This window comes from Magnolia sinica, chromosome 2 (assembly GCF_029962835.1).
Source record: "Magnolia sinica isolate HGM2019 chromosome 2, MsV1, whole genome shotgun sequence".
Lineage (NCBI taxonomy): Eukaryota > Viridiplantae > Streptophyta > Magnoliopsida > Magnoliales > Magnoliaceae > Magnolia > Magnolia sinica.
This window is the reverse complement of record NC_080574.1, coordinates 37,355,641-37,375,440: the sequence shown is the minus strand read 5'-3', so window position 1 is coordinate 37,375,440 and position 19,800 is coordinate 37,355,641. Positions and strand designations below refer to the sequence as shown.

Below are 19,800 nucleotides of genomic sequence, written 5' to 3'. Positions count from 1 at the left end.
GCAAACCCACCTGATATTTGTCCGAGGGTATCTAATCAGCGGTGATTTGCACATCGTGTCTCACACACAAGTAACTGCGGTCGCGAGTACGCAATCAAGTGTACTCGCGCAAGTGCACTTAGTTTGCGGGCTCTCATTCGATCGAGATTTGCTAGAGTATGTCTCGCCGTATTGCTTTAGATACGTCGGGACTTTAGACATTGAACTTGCGGTCATCTCTCAATGATCCAAACCGTTAATACGATGGGCCTCACTGTGAATGGTAGCTATACAGAAATTTAACTCTTCGATGGGAAGATTTCAAGCCTTTGATATCTTGACTCATTTTTTCGGTAATCTTGTAACAATCAAAGGAATGAGATATTTCGATCTGAAATCTTTCCTGATTATCTCCTATCCTCGTCGAGTCCCATCATATAAACGGTTTGGATCATTTAAAAAACCTACTACAGTTCAACGGCTAAAGTCCCGACGAATCGTACGTGAATCCGTCCAGATGTACTTCAGAAAACATTCCATTCGATCCCAGCCACAGGTTGAGAGCCGAAGCTCGACCGTCTCTTGAATTGCATCATCCGTCGTAAGTAAAAAGACTCTCTGCCCCTCTCGCGTTCTCAAAATGCTGAGAGCTTCTTTCTATTTCTTTGGCTCTTTTGGGGTCTCTCCCTTCTACAAATGGAAGAAAAATCCCCATCCCCTACCTTTCTTCAAACCAAGAACAGCAGCAGCAGCAGCAGCAGCTCCAACTGAATTTCTTCCCACTCTGGTTTCATCTCAATCTACAAACCATTTCAGACCGTTTCAGATGTCTGCAAGTCGTTCTGAATCAGATCCGGATCCAGATTCTCCTGCTTCTTCTTCTTCAGCTGTCTGGCCGTCGACGGTAATCTATTCTTCTTTAACTGCTTGAATTTCTCAGGGTTGATTCTAAAGGGATGAATTTCTTCTTCTTTGATGATTTGTGTGGAATGGGGTTGAAATCGAAATGGATTGTTGTTATTTTGTTGGGAAGATATGAGAAATGAATTGGTAAATCTTTACTGTCCGAATTGTGTGCCTTGCTGTGGATTGGGATCGGCCTGAGAACCATATGGACCAAACAAGCTATTAGACTTGGGAATGCTGTAACTTGAAAATGGATTTTTGGGTTTTTTCAATACCATTGCCCATTGGCAATGCGAAATTATCCAGAGCTCTCAGAGCACTGTTAGAGTGCTTCTAGTTGCATAAGGACACTTGGACAGTCTAATAAATTTATCTGGGCCGTCCATTACGTCCAGCACACATTTCATGGGCTATCATGTAAAATCGCTCCGATAGAAACGTTCTAATAATCAGAATGATAGGCTTAGGCTATTTAAATGGAAGGCCAGAGTCATTTACAAAAAATTAGGCCTAACCAATGATTTCGTGCCATCCATTTGTCGGGGCTCATCATGGATTGCTTATGCTTCCAAAGAATCACACTTGTCAGAGAATCCTAACTGTTCCATCTATGGTTTGTATACAGATGGCCATAAAGGAAGAGGTGCCAAGCTATGGATGGATGGGATAGTCCAATCATCATCATCCAAGCCTTATCGTAACTCATTGGGGTTTTTTTTTTTTTGAAAGATAACGCAGAGGGTTGTATTAATAAAAGGAGCAAAAAACAGAACAAAAGAAACTGATCTGCTGAGATAGCAGAACAGTTAGGCATATAAAAACTCAAAATTACAGACTAGAGGTTTAACAAGATAGGCGGCCCACTCAACCAGACAGTGAATCGCCCCAAGGAAAGTGGCGTCCGCAGGGTCGGCTCTGTCATTAAAACATCGGTTATTCCATTCAGCCCAAACAGCCCACCAGACAGCAAGGAGGGCCATCCACCATAGTGGAGTACGCTGCTTCCCATAGTTGAACCCGTGCCAAGAATCAAGGAGGCTGGATGTAAATACCGGGAAGCACCAGGAGACATTGAACGGGGATAACAATTCCGACCATATCTTGTGAGTAACTCATTGGGGTTGGCTACACGAATCCTGCTCTGCCATTCCACTCTATCGAGGGCCATAACTTTTGGCCAGATCATAGGTCATCAAGTCTTTTCTTATTAGAAGTGGATTGTGTCCCGCCCCCTGCCTGGATGGACTCAGTCCAAGTAGTGGCTCTTTGGGGGTTGGGGCCCACCATGATGTATGGGTTTTACCTGCGCCATCCATCCATTTCTCCAGATCATTTTAGGGTATGAGCCCAAAAATGAGGCTGATCCAAGGCTCAAGTGGACCACACCATAGTAGGTAGCGGTGATAATGATGCCCACTGTTGAAATTTTCCTAGGGCCAACCATGATGTTATTATCCATCCAACCCGTTCATAAGGTCACATGGATGAAGGGAAAACACAAATATTAACTTGATCAAAACTTCTACGGCTCCCAAGAAGTTTTTTTAATGGTGTGCGTTCAATCCCCATCGTGTTGTCCACTTGAGCCTTGGATCTGCATCAATTTTGGGCTCATACCCTAAAATGATCTGGCAAAATGGATGGACGGCATGTATAAAACCCATACATCATGGTGGGCTCCACAGAGCCCCTGCCTAGACCGAGTCTGTCCAACGGGGGAAAGACACAATCCCCTTCCTTTCTTACCATGTCCAGCCACATCCTTTTGGGCCTTCCCCTTACCCTTTCAGAGCTTTCAACTTTCACCAGCTGACTCCTAATGAGTGCGGTTCTTGGTCTCCGTTGCACATGACCAAACCATTTGAGTCTACTTTCCCTCATCTTATTACCTATTTATGATTCTCTTATATTCCCTTGAATGCAATTGTTTTTTTTATTTTGTTCTTCCTTGTCTTCCCATTCATCCATCTCAATAGCCTCAATTTTCAGCTACTCTCATCCCATGGTCATGTTTTTCCAATCTGTGCCATTTTCATATTTTAGCCCATGGAATATGTGCTGAACCTAATGGACAGTCTGGATCGATTGGCTAGACTGCCCAGGTATCCCAGTGTGTGTAGGAGCACTATAACTTATAGTGCGATGGTGGCACTAGATCATTTCTCAATGATAATGACATTGTAGTCATTGCTTATGCTGGCAATTTTGCTATTATTACTTTTAAAAGATGAAGAGCTGACATGGGGTTTATGTGTTCATTAGGGTCGAGTCATTAGCGGAGACAGATTAGCTTGGAACTATTGCCATTTTCTTTCACCCCCCAATTTTCTTTCCTTCGCACTCACCATACATACTTATTATTACCTGCACTAAGTAGTCCATACCATGTTCAGAATGCAAATTTCAAGTCCTCCCTTGACTTCAATTTGGTTTTTATTTTCCATCTAAGGAATTATTTTTTTTTGAGAAATTTCCGTCTAAGGAATTATTGGGTCCTGTGCATCAGCAAACATGCAGTTATGTGCAGGATCCTGTCCAAGTGAGACCATGATTCAGTAATCCAAATCTTTTAACTGATAGGTTGCAGAGTGGATCAGAGGTGCCTCAAAGATCTCTGAAATTGAAAGATCCTAAACCATTGATTAGCGACTCATGTATAGATGGTCAATGAGAAAATAAAGCAGGGTTCATGTCTGATGAGAAACTGTCCAGCAATCAAAGAGAGATATGATCTTCCAATATTAGGACTTTAAGGTTATCGCTTTTTAATTATTATGTTGCTTGATGCCAGGCACAAAAGCCTAAAATCAGTTTCTGTCAATCTTGTGGAGGCCCGACGAAGCAAGTCATTCCGGATGGAGAGGAGAAGATGAGAGCTGTTTGCACGCTTTGTGAGAGAATCTACTATGAGAACCCAAAAATGGTACACAAATCAAGTTGCTAATTTCTGGTATTATGAAGTTCTTTTAATCTAAATCGTTAGGATTTCCTTCTAGTAATTCAATTAGATGCAGTAGAGATATTTCGACTTTTGTAATGTCACATTTCACAGTACAATTGCAGCAGTTCAAACACCTGTTTGCCATTTGAATGCTTTTCTACAATTCTACATGCATGCATCCACGGATGACTTTTCTCAATGATATGGATGAGTTTTGAACATATCGAAGATGGAATACCAAACTTGTGAGGGTTACATAAGTCCAACTCGGGCTTATAAAGGAGTTAAGAGGTATTTTATTTATTTATTTATTTTTTAATTGGTTGTTTTTCTCAGTTGGCATTTCAATTGCTTATCCAGATGCTGCATATAAATGAGTCCCCTCATTAGTTATTAGGCATAACATAGCCATATAAATGAGGCTCGTACAGATCTCCTAGGGCCTCTTGAATAACTCTCTAATTCTTCTATTCCTTTTCTGTAGTTTATTATCTCATTTCATTTTACTTTTCCGTTGTATATTGTCTCATCTCATTTTACTTTTCTGTTGTTTGGTATCCCATCTCATTTAACAATTTTTTGGGTCATTAGTGCCATTCTTGTGTCATTCCTGTATGTGATGGATTCGTGTTATACTCCCACTAGGGGTCTTTTTTTATTCCATAATTCCAACTGTTATTGACTTTTTTTTTTTCTTGGAATGGTAATCGTTTCATGCATCTAAGTATTCCGGTGATATCAAGTCATTTTGGTAGGAGATAGTTCCATGTATAGTTTGGTTTCTCAAGCAATGCCAGAGTTAAAATTTCTAAGCTGGTGATATGATGCAGCTAGAATTGAAACCAAAACTAATTGCAACGAATGAAATTGCATGTACCAAATTTTGAAGCACAAAGATCATAAAAGAGGTGATAACTGTTTGGAATCACTGCACATGAGGTGTGATGGGGTCATGCCAACATGTTTCTAGTGCACCATGCTGCTAGGGAAAGGCAACATGCGCTGAGAGGAGGGCATTATATGCATGGAACCTCAAAGAAATAACTTCTTTTTCATTCAGGATATCATTGTCTCTTTAAAAAAAGTATTTACATCTTTATATGCTTTCTCAAAATCAAAGAAATACTAATATAATCCTAACCATTTATTTCAATAAAACATTAAAAATGACCAAAACACTCACGAATCCCATCACAGCCCCATATGTTTTCCGTAAATTGGTTGAAGACTCATAACTCACCCAAGTGGTGCTAGAATTGCATAATCTTGGGCTCATGTGAAAGCTAACTCAGTAGGCTTTGAAAGGGGACCAAACTTGTGTCATTCTGACATCATTTGACAGCTGAAAAATGGGCTACACAATAAGTGACAAAAATACTGAAGAGAAATTGCTTGAACTAACTCTAACAACTAACTACACGATTGTTGATGGGTCCAGAATGCACATCAGGACAGTCAATCTTCCATCAGATAAATTTGGACTTCTGATCTGGTCTGGATTTCCAATCTAAACAGCTGGATCTTTAATCAAGACCCTTGGGTGGGCCTGATCTGTTTGCGATCTGTAATCTGATGGCCCAACCGTCAAGCAATCCATAGTGGGACTATGGTCTCCTATTGGGTGATTGGATTGTCCTGCATGACGATCCCTTTTCTGCCAAATGATCTGCTATCCCTAAATTTGCATCCGCTTGTTTGTGGATGTTGGCTCGGTATGTTTCATGCACATGTCATCGAGCTGTACATTCATCCTATCACACATTTTATTCTGTTGGTATTGGAAAGTCAATATTGTTGACGGTACATGTAACGTATGTGTCAAGGGTTAGACCTTGATGCTTGGGATCTTGATTTTTAGAAACAAACCTGAATGAAAGCCTGATTTCTATTTTCTCTATTGCCTTTTTTACTTCCCTATCAGGTTGACTTGTGAATTGTGATTCATTCGTGTTAGATCTGTTGTATATTTGTGTACATATACTATGTATTACCATCTTGATGTGCAGAATCTACAGCTAACAATCTACTCCTAATGTAGGTTACAGACAGTTATCAACTCATCATCATTATTTTGCTATCACCATTATTTAATTTAATTTAATTGGAGATATATTCAACCTTGTATCAGACACGTTTTGGGTTTCTTTGTTGAACTTATTGATTCAACAATTGTTCACTACCAATGAATCACAGATCATTTTGCAAGATTTTTTGTCAGAATAGAACTATAAATTTTCCTCCATTATGGGATCCACCCTCATGTCCAGTGTATACTGCTGACACCAACAATTACATAGATGATTGAATGTGTTTTGTTCAGAAATAACAGATCCTGAAAGCTCTGGATTTATAAAGCTTTTTGGTGAATTTATTATTTTTAGTTTTTTGCATATACCTCCTCCCCATTTTGCATTACTAGGAATAACCTCCTCCCTTATCTGATTTGTAAATAACCCTTATCTCTAGCAAAATTAAACGAAAAAGCCCTCTTGTTAGAAAAACTCGATGTCCATTAACTAAGGTTAGTTAAAGATGTGAAATGTTTTTTTTTTCTGCCCTCGTTTTATTATGACAAAAAAAAAAAAAAAAAACCTAAAGCAACCTCTATAGCCCCATTTCTTCTGCTCATCTCCTCTTTCTTGCCCCACTTTGAAACCCATCTTCTCTTTGTCAATCCATTTAAAAACTCATCTCCTCTCTCTCCCCCTTTTCGGTAGCCATGTCCTATCTCTCGCCCCTTTTTCAAGGCCTCTCTCGTCACCACTCACTGAGAACCATCACACTTCAGTGGCCAAGTAGTTGATTGATTTGTAGTCCAAGGGGTGTTTCTATTTAGAAAGGAGGGCAAAATGGTCATTTCCTAAAGTTAAAAATTCAAATGTAAAGGTGATGACAATCGTATGTGTCACTGAAAGGACATGTGGGGGTTTTAGGGATGATGTGTAAGAATTGACGATGGATCAATTGGTTCTGCAATTTGGTAAGTGACTTGGTGGCAAATCATGTTGATTGGGGTGGCTAACAGTGAAGTGTCAACTGACAGTGAGGTGTACTAACAAGCTAACAAAAAAAATAAAAAAATCACATTGATTGGGGTGGATTTTGGCACCTCGCGAGCGGCTCCGCAACGGTAAATCAAAAACCTCAAAATTGGGCCTCCACAAGCGGTTTAGCGAGGAGAATCTCAGTCCCTCACGCAAAAAAGTTGCAAATTATCATTATTTCATAAAATAATAGACTATTCTTCTCCACAGAGAGTTCTTTATTTATAAGAAAAAACCTATTACAATCAATGCATAACTTAAACCCTAATCAATCTATACCTTTCATTTTCCATCCTAACTTTAATCCTAATCATCTACTTCAACGAAATATTTAAAATGACTCAATTATCTCTTATTTTCATCACAACCATATACATCATCAGAAAATTGACCATAACTTACTCATACAATGTTAGAATTGCATGATGTTGGGCTCGTTGGAAAACTAAGTTAATGGGCTTTCAAATGGGACTAGTTTCACTTTGTCTTGACATTGTTTGATATCCTAAAACTGTGCCACAATATAAGTGATGGAAATAGTATTTAAATATTTAACTCTATCTAAATTACTAAAAGGGTAGGAGAGAATCTCTCCAAAAGAAGCTAGCCTAATACAGGAATCACTCGAACAGAGGACTCTTATGTGGGGTCCATAGCGATGGCCCACTCTTCACATGATCACAGTTAGGGTCCTTTAGGGTCAAATATGATGATCTACACATAATTCCTTGAAAATCTGACCGTTGAATGGGTTGATCAAGGACTATTTCATGGTGGAGATTGGCTTGGTCCAGATGTTCCTTGCATCAAAAGATGCCTAAATGTTCAAGCGAAATTTGACCTTAGGGGGAGTTTTGCACAAATAAAAGGAAGGGGATATATGAAAAATAACCATTTTTAATGTCATTGAGGGGTATTTCAAATGTGACAAAGAAAAAACAAAAGAATTCTGTTATGATTTTGGACCCGATCTGCAAAATCAGTTGGTGTCTTGGTGTTTTCTTTTGGTGATGAGATGGGTTTAAAAGAGGACCTTTGAATGAAGATGCATGCCTAATCAAATTCACTTTGATGGAGTTTGAGCTGTGGGATGAAGACCATGGTTTTGAATATCAGTATCGATGAGCATATCGGCCAGCTAAAAAATGATATGATACGGTGTTGTGAATCAGTATTGGCCTCGTATTAGCCTATATCAGACTTTTTTAAAGGAAAAAAAAAAACGAAAACTATTAGAAAAATAGGAAAAATTGAGATATCTAAGAATCTATCTTTTAAAAAAAAAATAAAATATTTTCACCATGTATTCACGTACACTCTTATGTCGGAGGAACACATTTCCACTTGTGTCGGTGACTCTCATAAGAGATTTTAATTGATTTTCTATCAACTAACTAACAACCACTAACGGTTCTAATCCAAGGCCCTACATACACTCTCGCCGAAGGCTCCTCATGGAGACTAACATGTATGCACCCGTGTCCGGTGAATGCGGTCCTAATCTAAGGTCCTATGTACACTCCTGCCGGAGGCTCCCCATGGAGAGTAACACGTACACATTCATGTTTGGTGAATGTGATTCTAATCCAAGGCCCTATATACACTCCCGTCGGAGGTTTCTCATGGAGACTAACACGTACACACCCCTGTCCAGTGAATTTAGCCCTACAGAAGAGCCTAGGTTCTACATAAGAACCTATTCGAGTTTGGGTCACAAACTCTACACTCAATCCTACACAAGAAAAGAGTGTGAATTGACTTGAAAATTGATAGCCTTATTTATTGAATTGAGCTCCTTTATAGCACCTTGCTTGAGACGCTTGATCGATACTCTCCCGTGCTTTAATCAACTTTTCAATTGCTCCCTTAATCATTGATGGTGATGCTCTCGTACAATCAACTGCCTTGCATATGATGCCCCGATGAGGTGACCAAGGTGGTAGGAGGATGGTGGAATCTCATACAACTAATGGATAATTGATTTCCAAAGGGGATTCACTTAGATGGGCCTTTTAGTGGATACAGACAAGGATATACTTATTGGCTTAGTGTCTAATCTCCAGAAAATGGTGGAGATAAAGATCATCTTCACAATGGATGTTGGAATCCTTATTAGAGTAGTAAAGCTCAAGAAGATGGCTTGAATCTTATAGGTTTAGAGGCTTAGGATAAATGATATGAGTGGAGAATCACCTAAGTTCTAATGATACTAAAAACCCATCCTCTTACCCAAGAACCGAGTGCCCTATATAAAGGAATCGAGTTCCAATGGTAAAAAAAGGGCAGAAAAACGGCTCTGTCAATCGATCGAGCGATGCTTTCGATCGATCGAACGCCCATTTGATAGGATTGAAGGTCCTTTGATGGGATCGAGAAATTCCAGAAATTAGACAAATAGTTGCCAGACGTTTCTGGCTACCTTCGATTGATCAAGCCTTGAGCTTCGATCGATCAAGGCTTTGCTCGAGACCCATTGTTAGGCTATTGATGGGATTGAGGATCCCTAAAAAACTGTTGCTTGGGCTTTGTATTTTATAACAACTTTGCACATTTTAGAAGCCTAACTTATCATGTTCATTAAGTGTCTAAGGCTCGGTTTAGATGAGTCAAATGTTTACTTATTGAATGATTCATCTAGAGGTAAGTTGTTTTGGTTTTTAAGGTGGTCTAGGGCTAGGTTTACCAATGCACCTCATACTTTACCTGTTGTCTTTGGCCTTGATGCTTCAAGTCTTCGAGTCTTCAATATTCAATGTCTTCCCATGGAGGATCAATCGACTCAAGACACCCTAGCTCACGCCATAGACAAAACTGAGGCACTAACATGAATGTCTTCATGAGGGTAATTATCCAATTGTGATTGTAAATATCTGTTGTAATCAACCTTGCCTTTTCAACCAACTTCGATACGCTTCTTCTTCTTAATATCCTCAAGGATGAGATCAATGTAGTGAGCTGCAGAAGGCATCTAAAACTGATGAGGCCTCTACTCCATCAGTAACTTACCTGCCGCCCTATACGATGCTTTATTATTAGTAACAATCTGCACCACATTACTATCCCCAACTTCACCCATCATTCTATCCATCATGTTAATATATATATATATAAGCAGTATTCACTTCATCAGATGCATTAATGGATCTAATGAACACTGTACCTAGGTGGGAGTAAATCATGAAATTTATCATGCTTGATCTGGTTGGGTGCGTCCAACCATCGCACATGATTGTGCATCCTCTATTCACCCATTTCTTTCTAAGTGATTGTACGTAAGCTCACACTTGATTGTATATTTAATTTGAATATTTTGTGCCAATGTCATAAGAATTGGGCATTCTAATCCTAGATCCTGCATCTGCCGCTGCATCCACAAACACTTGAAAATACAGGAAAGTAGCAACATGTGGAGGGATGCTATTATCAAAAACTAAAGGGGTGTTTGTTTTTTCATTTTCTCAGTAAATACGTGTAAGTAGCTAGTTATTAGCTTTTACCTCTGTTTGACAAAAACAGAGTATTTCCTCCTTAAAAAGCCATTTGAAAAGGATCGACTTAAATTCATGGGCCCTACTATGATGTCGGTGACATATCCATGCCGTCCATCCATTTACTGTAACATTTTAGGGCATGAGCCCAAAATTGAGGCAGATTCGAAGCTCAAGTGGCCCACACCATGGGAAATTGTGATCGCAAAAGGTTTTTAACGGTAGGTATTCAACCCATTGTTTCATGTGGTGTGGTCCACTTGAGCTTTAGATCAGTCTCTATTTTATGCCCATGCCCTAAAATCAGCCCGCAAAATGAATGAACGACATAGATAAGCCACATATATCATAGTGGGCCACACATGATATTCACACCCTCCCTTGGTTTTGACGTCCAAAAAGCAAGTCATCATTGTCAAAATAGGAAAAAGTGTAGGAATTACATTGGTAATTAATCATTACCCATTTACATGCATTTACATAAGGAAATTGAAAAACAAACACCCCCTAACTTTATTGTTGCCTTTTCAAGATTATCTACTATATGCTTTCATCAAATTTACTTAAGTTTCTTTTTACTTGCTAGTGGCCTTCCTAAATACCATGTCATCACTAGGAGTTGCTGGTGGCTCCCTCTCATACTCATTGACATTATGAATATAGGGCCGAGAGGGTTATGGCTTTTGCTGTCACGTGCTAAAGGAACGACCTAAATCCATAAATAATCCTCCGCTACACCCCCCCCCCCTCAAAATCGTGAACTGAACTAGTCCTAAACATCTAGCGTTGCTACTCATCCTTATGAGCAGTTCATATACTTTCCCTCCTCGCTATTGTAATCTCCTTATCCAAGTCTTTCCCTGACTCAAATGTCCTTATCAACACCTGCCTAGGAATACCAAACACCTCTTCTCGACATGCATCAATGCTGGCCTTTTTTTCCTTCTCCCTCATCGCCTTTTTCCCTTTCAGTTCTTCAAAGTTTTGTTTCATATGCTTGCTTACTTAAGTAAGCATAGACACCCATAAACTTGACCACTTTGATGGGCAAAATGTTGTTTAATCGAGTTACACCCCTGCTCACACTCCTATTGCAGTACTTGCACGTTATTTGTCTACTTCCTTCTATTATTACCTCATGCTGCTACCCTACATCTTTGTTTTTGTTCCCAACCATTTTTCCGATGTCAATTCATCAACTACCAACTGCCAAGCCCAAGCAACAACTCAAATCTCCAATAAACAATGGTCCAGCCCAAGTTAACCAACCCAAATCTCCAACAGACAACAATCCATAGTACACTCCACCGAAAAGTGCTCAACACAAGGTCCACAACTCAACCCAAGTTATCCAACAAACGAAACTCCACAATCAATATTCAATAGTCCACTTTGTAAAAGCACCAAAATAAAGAGAAAATGTGTCAGTACACAAGAAACTAATTAAAGAGACACATGAAGTCACAACATATCTAACATTCAATAAAAAAATAAGACTAATAAAACAATAACATCCAACTTTAATAAAAATAAACAAATGACAAAAAATCACAAAAGTTGATAAAAAAGAAAAAAAAAAAGGTGAAATGATTATTCATTTCACTAATGGGACAATAATGAAAATAAAAAACAAGATTACAGCTCGTGTATGGTAGATCTATGTTAAAAAATACTAATTATTCATTTCTCGAATTTGATTTTTAAAAGAAAAAAATTGCAAAAAAAAAGAAGGCAAGAATACAAACATATAAAATATAGATCAATGTTCAAACAACTTAGATCTATGTTTAAACAACATAAACAATCGTTCACTCAAAGAAATTTTGGATTAAAAAAAAAAAAACATAAAATGGCAAAAATGGCTTGGAAATAGAAAAATAACTTAAATGTAGCACTAAATGGTAGATCTATATTAAAAAAGACAGATTTACCTAGATCTATCTTTAAATTCATTTCGTTAAAATTATTTTTGATTTTTTTTTTTTGAGAAATGCCAAAAAAAAAACCCAAAAATACAAAAATAAATTATAATAATATTGAGTCAATGCATGTGTGAAATGAGTAGATCTTTCGCATTAGAAGTCTACTCATGCATCATTACAACATTTAATTGGAAAGAATTTTAAAAAAATGCAAAAGAAAAAAAAACCCAAATCAAGAACAAATCAAGCATGATTAATTCGATTTGGGTTTATAATGTTGTTTCGACTTGATTTTAGTAATAATAAATGATTTTTTTTTTTTCGAGACTTTTCTCAAGTCGGGTACTAACCCTTCAATTATTTGATTTGATTAAAAAAGCCTCGTTTTGATTCTCAAATCTGGTGAGATCTTGTCGGAAATTTGATTCAAACAACCTTTGACATGAAAAAATTTAAAAGGAGTAGAGAGGGGCAAAATTGAAAAAGGAGGCCGGTTGGGGGTTTTTAAACCTATATTAGTCTAGCTGATACTATTTAGGTGTAGTTGTACTGATACAGTTTTTTTTTTTTTTTAAAAAAATTATAAAAAATATTTATTATTATTTTATTATTATCAGGCTGATATAACCCCCATATCGCTTATTGTCTTGTGCTGATATGGGTATATGATACACTCATATCGGGCAATGTGATATGGATATCCAATACCTTGATGGAGACCCTTTGCTCATTTAGTATCCCCCAAATCCACAAATTTTCCTCTCTATGTAGGCCTTAAAGCACAAGGGGGCCTTAGAGCACGAGGAGTTTAAAGATTGGACGCTACCTCGCTGGTCACCAAGTGGGAAGAAGCATTTCACCACCCATCCAAGGATAGAAGTGTTGGGTCATTGCCAGTGGATGTGAGTGATACAAAAAAAAAAGAAGAAAAAAAGAAGAAAAGTGTTACCTTATTGCCAACGGATGTGAGTGATGAATGGCCATTTAGAGTTGGCAGTTTTTGGAACAGGGAAAGTAAGGGCACGTGACAGCTTTCTCGGGCCCTTCTCTGGCTATTTTCCACTCAAGCGTCTGCTTTGGCACTAATGGAAGTGCTTATGATTGCTAAATCTAAGTTTATGCGTCTCCCTTTACGATTTATTTTGGACAATGCGGTGGTGCTTAATTGGGTCAAGGGATTAATTACATGGGTCATTGTGGGTGTTATGTCGGACATTGGCTCCTCATCTAGCTGGCTAAACATTTCATTTGTCCTCTTGGATTTGGGAGCCAATGATCCTTCATGCTCTTGAATGATAGCTGAGGCTTCCTGCCCCTTTATGTTGTTCGGAACTGCTATATCCCTCTTTTGATTTAATGCAATGCTCGCTAATTCCTGAAAAGAAAAACATCCGCTGTTTTCTTTAATCAAAATTTAGTGAATTTTTGAGTTTATTATGCTATTTTTCTTTTGATCAACAATACGAATAAAAGATTTTGAAGAGTCTTTGGTTGTTTGACGGATACGGAATCTCATGTCGGGTGCGACTGCGAGTGTGATATTTTCCACTGATAACATCTAGGAACATGCCTTCTTGGTAGAGTTTCACACTGCAACAGGCACACGTGGTTCCTGTCCTTCAATTTCTTTAGACTTATTTCATTGATTTGATTGGCATATGGAATATGAATATGAAGTGCATGAACTTCAAGATTGGGTACTGGTACTACTTATTATTATTATTTATTATTTATTTTTATACATGCTCTCACACCAAAGTGGGATTTCACCACAATGGGTACTCGAACTCATGATCTCGTGTTGAAACTCTTGTGAGTCTACCACCGGGGCATGAGTAAGGGCCCAATGAAAAATTATGCATCACTAATCTTATGTTATTTTTTGACATTTTTCTACTATATTTGCCTTTTTTTTTTTGCATGAACAACATAGAGACATATTTCTGCCACTTAAAAAAGTGTGGCCTTCTTTACTGACATATGATACTGGGAAAGACTTTACTGCCTGGTTAAAAATATATATTTACATGCAAGAAAGCATTGGAAAAAATGGCTCAAGTTGAAGGCTCTAGAAAAGGGCACGGGGAAGGCCCAAAAGGATGTGGTGGAGGTGGTAAGAAAAGATTTGATGAATTATGGTTTAAGCGAGGATTTTGTCCTTGATAGAATGGAATGGTGGAACGAGATTCATGTAACTAACACAAATTCGTTGGATTGGGTGTAGCTGATGGTGACCTAGTGTCAAGAAGTGCTAGTGAAAAGGCCTAAAACCATAGGCAAGTCTAGAAGTTTATCAAATTTACCTCTAAATTGAAGATCCTTTGATGCAGGACCAATGTATGAAGCCATATATTGAGTGAGATCAATCAACAAAATTAAATTAATTAATAAAAATCACAAATCATGCTAACATCACCACAAATCTCAAGATTCTAAGAAGGATTTATACATAGTTCAAGGCTAGGCTGTCAAGTATCGTCCTACATGATCATTAAATACGGAAAACTAGGATTTAATCGATGTAGGGACATCCAAATAGCATATGGTTAGGACTAATTCAAGGAGTAAAACCTAATATACCTAGGGTTTGTTAAATCAAGATAAGCGTAATTATAGGGTTAGGGAAATTTTTGGGAAGAATGAAATTAGGGCTTAATTGTTCCAATTGGATGAGGAAAATTTGGGGGTTTGGGTTGTAATTAAAAGGAATTAGGGTTTGGATGATTGGGTGTTAGCGAATTGAAGTGAATTAAGGGAATTAGGGTTTTAGGGTTTGGGGAATTTGGGAACTTAGGGTTAGGGTTAAGGTTTTGACGGTGAATCAAAAGGAAAACAAAAGGGGAAGAGCTGTATGGACCAGCCCACGGGGTCCACACGTGTGAGGCTTGGGCGGCTAGGGTTTGGTCTGTAGTGAAAGGGGTTGATGGGGAAGGTCAAGGGGAAAGCAATGAATGGGTTTGGAAGGCTATTGCGGGTTTGGAACAAAAAGAAGATGAAACTCATCAAAATACCTCGAATGGAGAAGGAAAAATTAACGGTTGATAGTTGGAAGCCTTGCACTCCCGTGGTTGAAGGAGGGTATCGCACCGATCTTCATTCCAGCCTTTTTGTTTTTTTTTTTTTTTTTTTAAATTTTATTTTAAAATAAAATTTTTAAATAAAGAAATTCCACCATTAGAAAGAGGTCACATGCTCCCCCCTATATAAAGTCTCAAAAACTTTTCAAAATCACAATATGGTCCTTGTTTCATGTATTTTGACCAAAATAACCCTACTCTAAGAAAAACATATAAAACCCCTCATAAATAGTCCAAAAACACAACTCAACCTGAAAATGACTCCTAAAACAATCCTAAATATATATGATGTCTTTTGATGAAAGATGACCCACGATCAATGGCCTGATTATGTACCCCATGCGATCCGACGGTCCGATGTCGCGTTTATCAAATCTGACGGTCCAAATCACTCCCTCAAGCAACCCATATGCATCTTCCTGGTGTGGGATCTTCCAGATGCTTGTATATGCAATATGTGGTCTTCAACACGGATACTCTCCTAGCCACAAAGAGACTAGGGCCCGCCTCCCCTGACACATTCGCAAAGTGGTGCATGATGTGAACCCATTTATATACTTCAACATTCCCAATGACAATGGGGCCCGCCTCCTCATCACCCTTGGACCTATTTATATACTACAACATTTTTAAAGCCAAAAGCAACAAAATGAACCCAATCCTGCTCTCACTCCAATCACCAAATTATGGCCCCTAAAACATGAGGAAGGCTGTAGGGGACACCATAGGGAATGGGCTGATGCAATAAGTTCGTTCAAAACTTCATCTGTGAAGCTAGGGCATTAGCTTATTATCTCTAAGTATTTGAAGGATTGTTAGAATTGGAAAGATCTGATTCTGGGGATTTGTTAACCTGTTCTTTTTAAAGTATTTATTCAGATTCTACATGCTAGATGCTAAACTATCTATTTCTAAGAGCCCACTGTATATTTGTTTGTTAAATCTGCTATAAGCTTTTGATACCTGATACTGCAGTATCCATTTCACATACTTCTGTGTCTCTATCTGGATATGTATGCATGTACATGTGTGCCTGTGCGTGTAATGCTAATGTCTCCACCTTCATGGGGAGGTTGGCAACGTCCTCAAAGCTTTTATGTGACTCGTGGCACAACCAGTCACTGATCCAGACAGTTCAATCGATCGTACAATCGGTGGCAAGCCATGGTGCAAACTCACACTGGTTGAATGTGGGCGATTTTTTACAACTGCCCCTTTTTTATGAACACAGATTGGATTGTTAGCATTGTCAAAATTAAGTGATTCTCTGAAATAAGCAATCTATGATGGGACCTATGAAACAAATGTTTCAAGATGATGATTGGACCTATTTCGTTTCTCAGCCCAATCTTGACTGTCCATTTTTCCTGCTATTGATTGGTTGGTTAGGATCATCTGATCGGTGCGATTTTTGCACCATGGCTTGCCACCAATGGTATGATTGAATGCCACTTAAAAGCTTTGGGGGCATTGATTGCGTACTATACTTTCGTATGTGTTTATTTCTGTCCATTATGATATATATATATATATATATATATATATATATATATATATATATATATATATATATATTGCATGTGGTATTTTTCTTTCTCAAAAGAAAAAAAAGAGAGTATAATTGCACATGAGAAAGTTCTACTTGTAGTTTGTGTTCTATTGTGGCAGTTTTGAGCTTTCTGTCACTTGAAACTCAAAGTTGCTGACATTCTCTCATTACCTTCTTTCTTCACCAACTCCAGGTTGTTGGCTGTCTAGTTGAACATGATAACAAGGTTCTACTTTGCAAGCGGAAGATTCATCCATCCTATGGGCTTTGGTAAATATCACCCTCATCCTTTTCTTTTGGTTTCTTACATGAGCAAATGACTTTGATTGTCACATTTGAGTCCGGTAGTTGTGCTGATGTGCAGTGTGGGGCTTGGCTATCTTGGCATGCGAGTTGTGTTGGTAAGCTTGTATCAGTGGGATCCTTGCTGTTCCGAGCAACCACCAACTCGAGCATGGAATTGCACTTACTCATTGGTCATGATCACGAATTAAAATGATCCCACTTTCATTTAGGTCATATCCTTTATACTTAAATTGATTTATTGCGCTTCAGTTTAACTGAGCATCCAAACGTACCTCAAATCTAAAGGGCAAGCATGACTGCAAACATGTTTCACTAAACGATTTGGAATCAATTGCCCTCCATGCCTGTATGCATAAAGAGCTGCATAAAATCTTTTGTTTCAGTACCAATTCAAACTTTGCTTTAATCATCAAGATGTGCATTTGATTCCTCATAGACTCATGATTTTTAATGCTAAAAGAGCCTTGGAAGTGCTGTCCTTTCTCTAGTCACTGCAATTATGATTGCCATATCTTCACAGGACTCTTCCTGCTGGTTTCATGGAAATTGGGGAGTCAGCAGCAGAAGGAGCAACTAGGGAAACCTTGGAGGAAGCATGCGCTGAAGTGGAGGTTCTTTCACCATTTGCTCAATTAGATATTCCTCGTATCAGCCAAGTGAGTGAAATTTATATCAGTAATTGATATTTACCTCGCATGCACTTCTTTTCTACTTTTGGCAAAAAATACCACAACTTTGTACTATAAATCTATAATATTACCAGAAGTAGAGAAAGGGTGCATGTGGTGTTAAGAGGATGATTTTTAATCCTATATGTGTGTATATAGTATATACACATTCAAAGAACCAGGCATGTCTGGGGATGACAAACCTTCTTTCGCAGCATGAATAATCCCCACAGACGCTGATTAGCATGCTTGGGCACATTTTGATGGGCATGCATTTGCATGCACGTGGGTTTAGCAAACCTCCGAAAGGAGAGGATGTGAATATTGGCTTACTTTATCTCACTTCTCTCATCACTTTATTAATGTATTTGGAACTTGATAAAGATATTTATGTAATTCTGGATGTCACGTGCAGTACAGAGTTACATCATTTTTCGAGCAAAATTGAAGAATCCTCACTTTTCGCCTGGCCCTGAGTCTCTGGAGTGTGCTCTTTTTGCTCTAGATGATATACCATTTGATTCTCTAGCATTTTCATCAATCTTTGTTACCTTGAAGATGGTATGTGATGTCTCAAATTATATATTATTGCATTCTTCTTTTATTAGCAGATTTAGGTTGTTCATCAGGTGGGCCCTGCCCATAGTATGCTCTATTCCTGAAATCAGGATGGTCTCCTCATCAGATGAGCACATTCATTTATGAAAAAAATGGATGTCTAGCAAAACGACATTCAACATCATGTGTGGCCGCCTGATGAGTAGACTGGTGTGACTTTTGGGCCTGGGTATGGTGGACAGCCTGAATCTTACAGTGTTCTGTTTTGGGATGGCATCTAAATTTGGCCCCTGCAGTGAGTAGCATTCCTTGTCTATTTTTGTTGTGGGATTGTTGGTGGCAATCTCATGGGTCAGTTCAGTTTTCTGCTTTTATGTGAGAGACTATAAGACATGTTTTGGTTTGAAAAGTGTCCTTCAACAAGGTTTTAGCATAACTGAATTTATCTTCTGTGGTTGCAGTACATTGAAGATGTCAAGGCTGGAAAATTTAAGTTTCATTACTGTACGATAAATAAGAGGTAACTTGCTCATTTTGCATAATAACTTATTCATGTTCGTAACCTGATTCCTTTTTTTTTTTTTTTAATGGTTTTTCTTGTGGACCTTTGCTATAAACTTTTCTTGACTGTCCAAAGTGGGTGAGTATTGGGAATAATGAACATCAAATTGGTGCTATTGTTTGGGCTACGGGTCATCCAAGAGGTGGTCCACTAATTGGATGGTTTGGATCCATAACAAAATACGCCAATCAAGGTTAATATCAACGCTCCTAAACCTTATCTTAAGAAAACTAGTCAGTAATGAAGAGTACACTTACTACACTGATGAGCATTTCAAGTTTCTACAGGAGCTGCGTTTCTGAGTTTTTATTTTTTTATTTTTTTCCTGATGTTTGGCAGACCTGGTGCAAGTCCATCAGATACCCACGGTTTTGTTGTGGATTACCATTTGCAATCTTGAAATGCAGCGAATTTCCTGCCATCAGGTCATAAATACAGTGATGGAAGAGCAACACGGGAATTTCACATAGTAAAGGTGAATTGCTGCTACTGCAGTTGACAATCGATTCCATGGATTGAAAGCCTCCATTATGATTAGATAGATGGTGTGACGTGTTCCCTGTTCTCTAACGTGGATTTTCACCTCGCTATTCTTAATTTTCCTTCATTTTGTGGAGCCAAACTCGTTGCTATGTGATTGATTCTTGTTATCTATCACAGTTCTTGCAGTTGTCCTTCTACGGCAATTCTCCATTTTTGTTATATAGTTATTTAAAAAATAAAAAAAATCTGTTGAGCACAGCTGGAAAATGTTTTATTCAGTTCACTGGGTTATTTATTTATTATTATTTTTTTAACAC

At 38.3% G+C, this 19,800-nt stretch overlaps 1 protein-coding gene across 2 annotated transcripts; it reads left to right on the top strand.

The window, feature by feature from the left end:
- Nucleotides 1–567: 567 nt before the first annotated feature.
- Nucleotides 568–19,678, top strand: LOC131236970 (nudix hydrolase 23, chloroplastic). Of its 2 annotated transcripts, XM_058234554.1 has the most exons (7): nucleotides 572–883; nucleotides 3,677–3,808; nucleotides 17,100–17,176; nucleotides 17,733–17,868; nucleotides 18,301–18,441; nucleotides 18,900–18,958; nucleotides 19,340–19,678. In XM_058234554.1, the coding sequence occupies exons 1-7, from the start codon at nucleotides 620–622 to the stop codon at nucleotides 19,398–19,400; spliced, it is 870 nt and encodes a 289-aa protein (XP_058090537.1). In that variant the 5' UTR covers nucleotides 572–619; the 3' UTR covers nucleotides 19,401–19,678. The 2 variants fall into 2 exon arrangements, with proteins under 2 accessions (XP_058090538.1, XP_058090537.1); XM_058234555.1 differs by lacking the exon at nucleotides 18,301–18,441 and having other exon boundaries at nucleotides 568–883.
- The last annotated feature ends 122 nt before the right edge of the window (nucleotides 19,679–19,800 follow it).

What these genes read in the sequence shown, in the direction of transcription:
- LOC131236970 (XM_058234554.1), top strand. Translation starts at nt 620, where the DNA reads ATGCTGAGAGCTTCTTTCTATTTCTTTGGCTCTTTTGGGGTCTCTCCC. An exon ending in ACTATGAGAACCCAAAAATG is followed by an intron (nt 3,809 to 17,099) that starts GTACACAAATCA and finishes CACCAACTCCAG; the next exon opens with GTTGTTGGCTGTCTAGTTGA. An exon ending in ATATTCCTCGTATCAGCCAA is followed by an intron (nt 17,869 to 18,300) that starts GTGAGTGAAATT and finishes CGTGCAGTACAG; the next exon opens with AGTTACATCATTTTTCGAGC.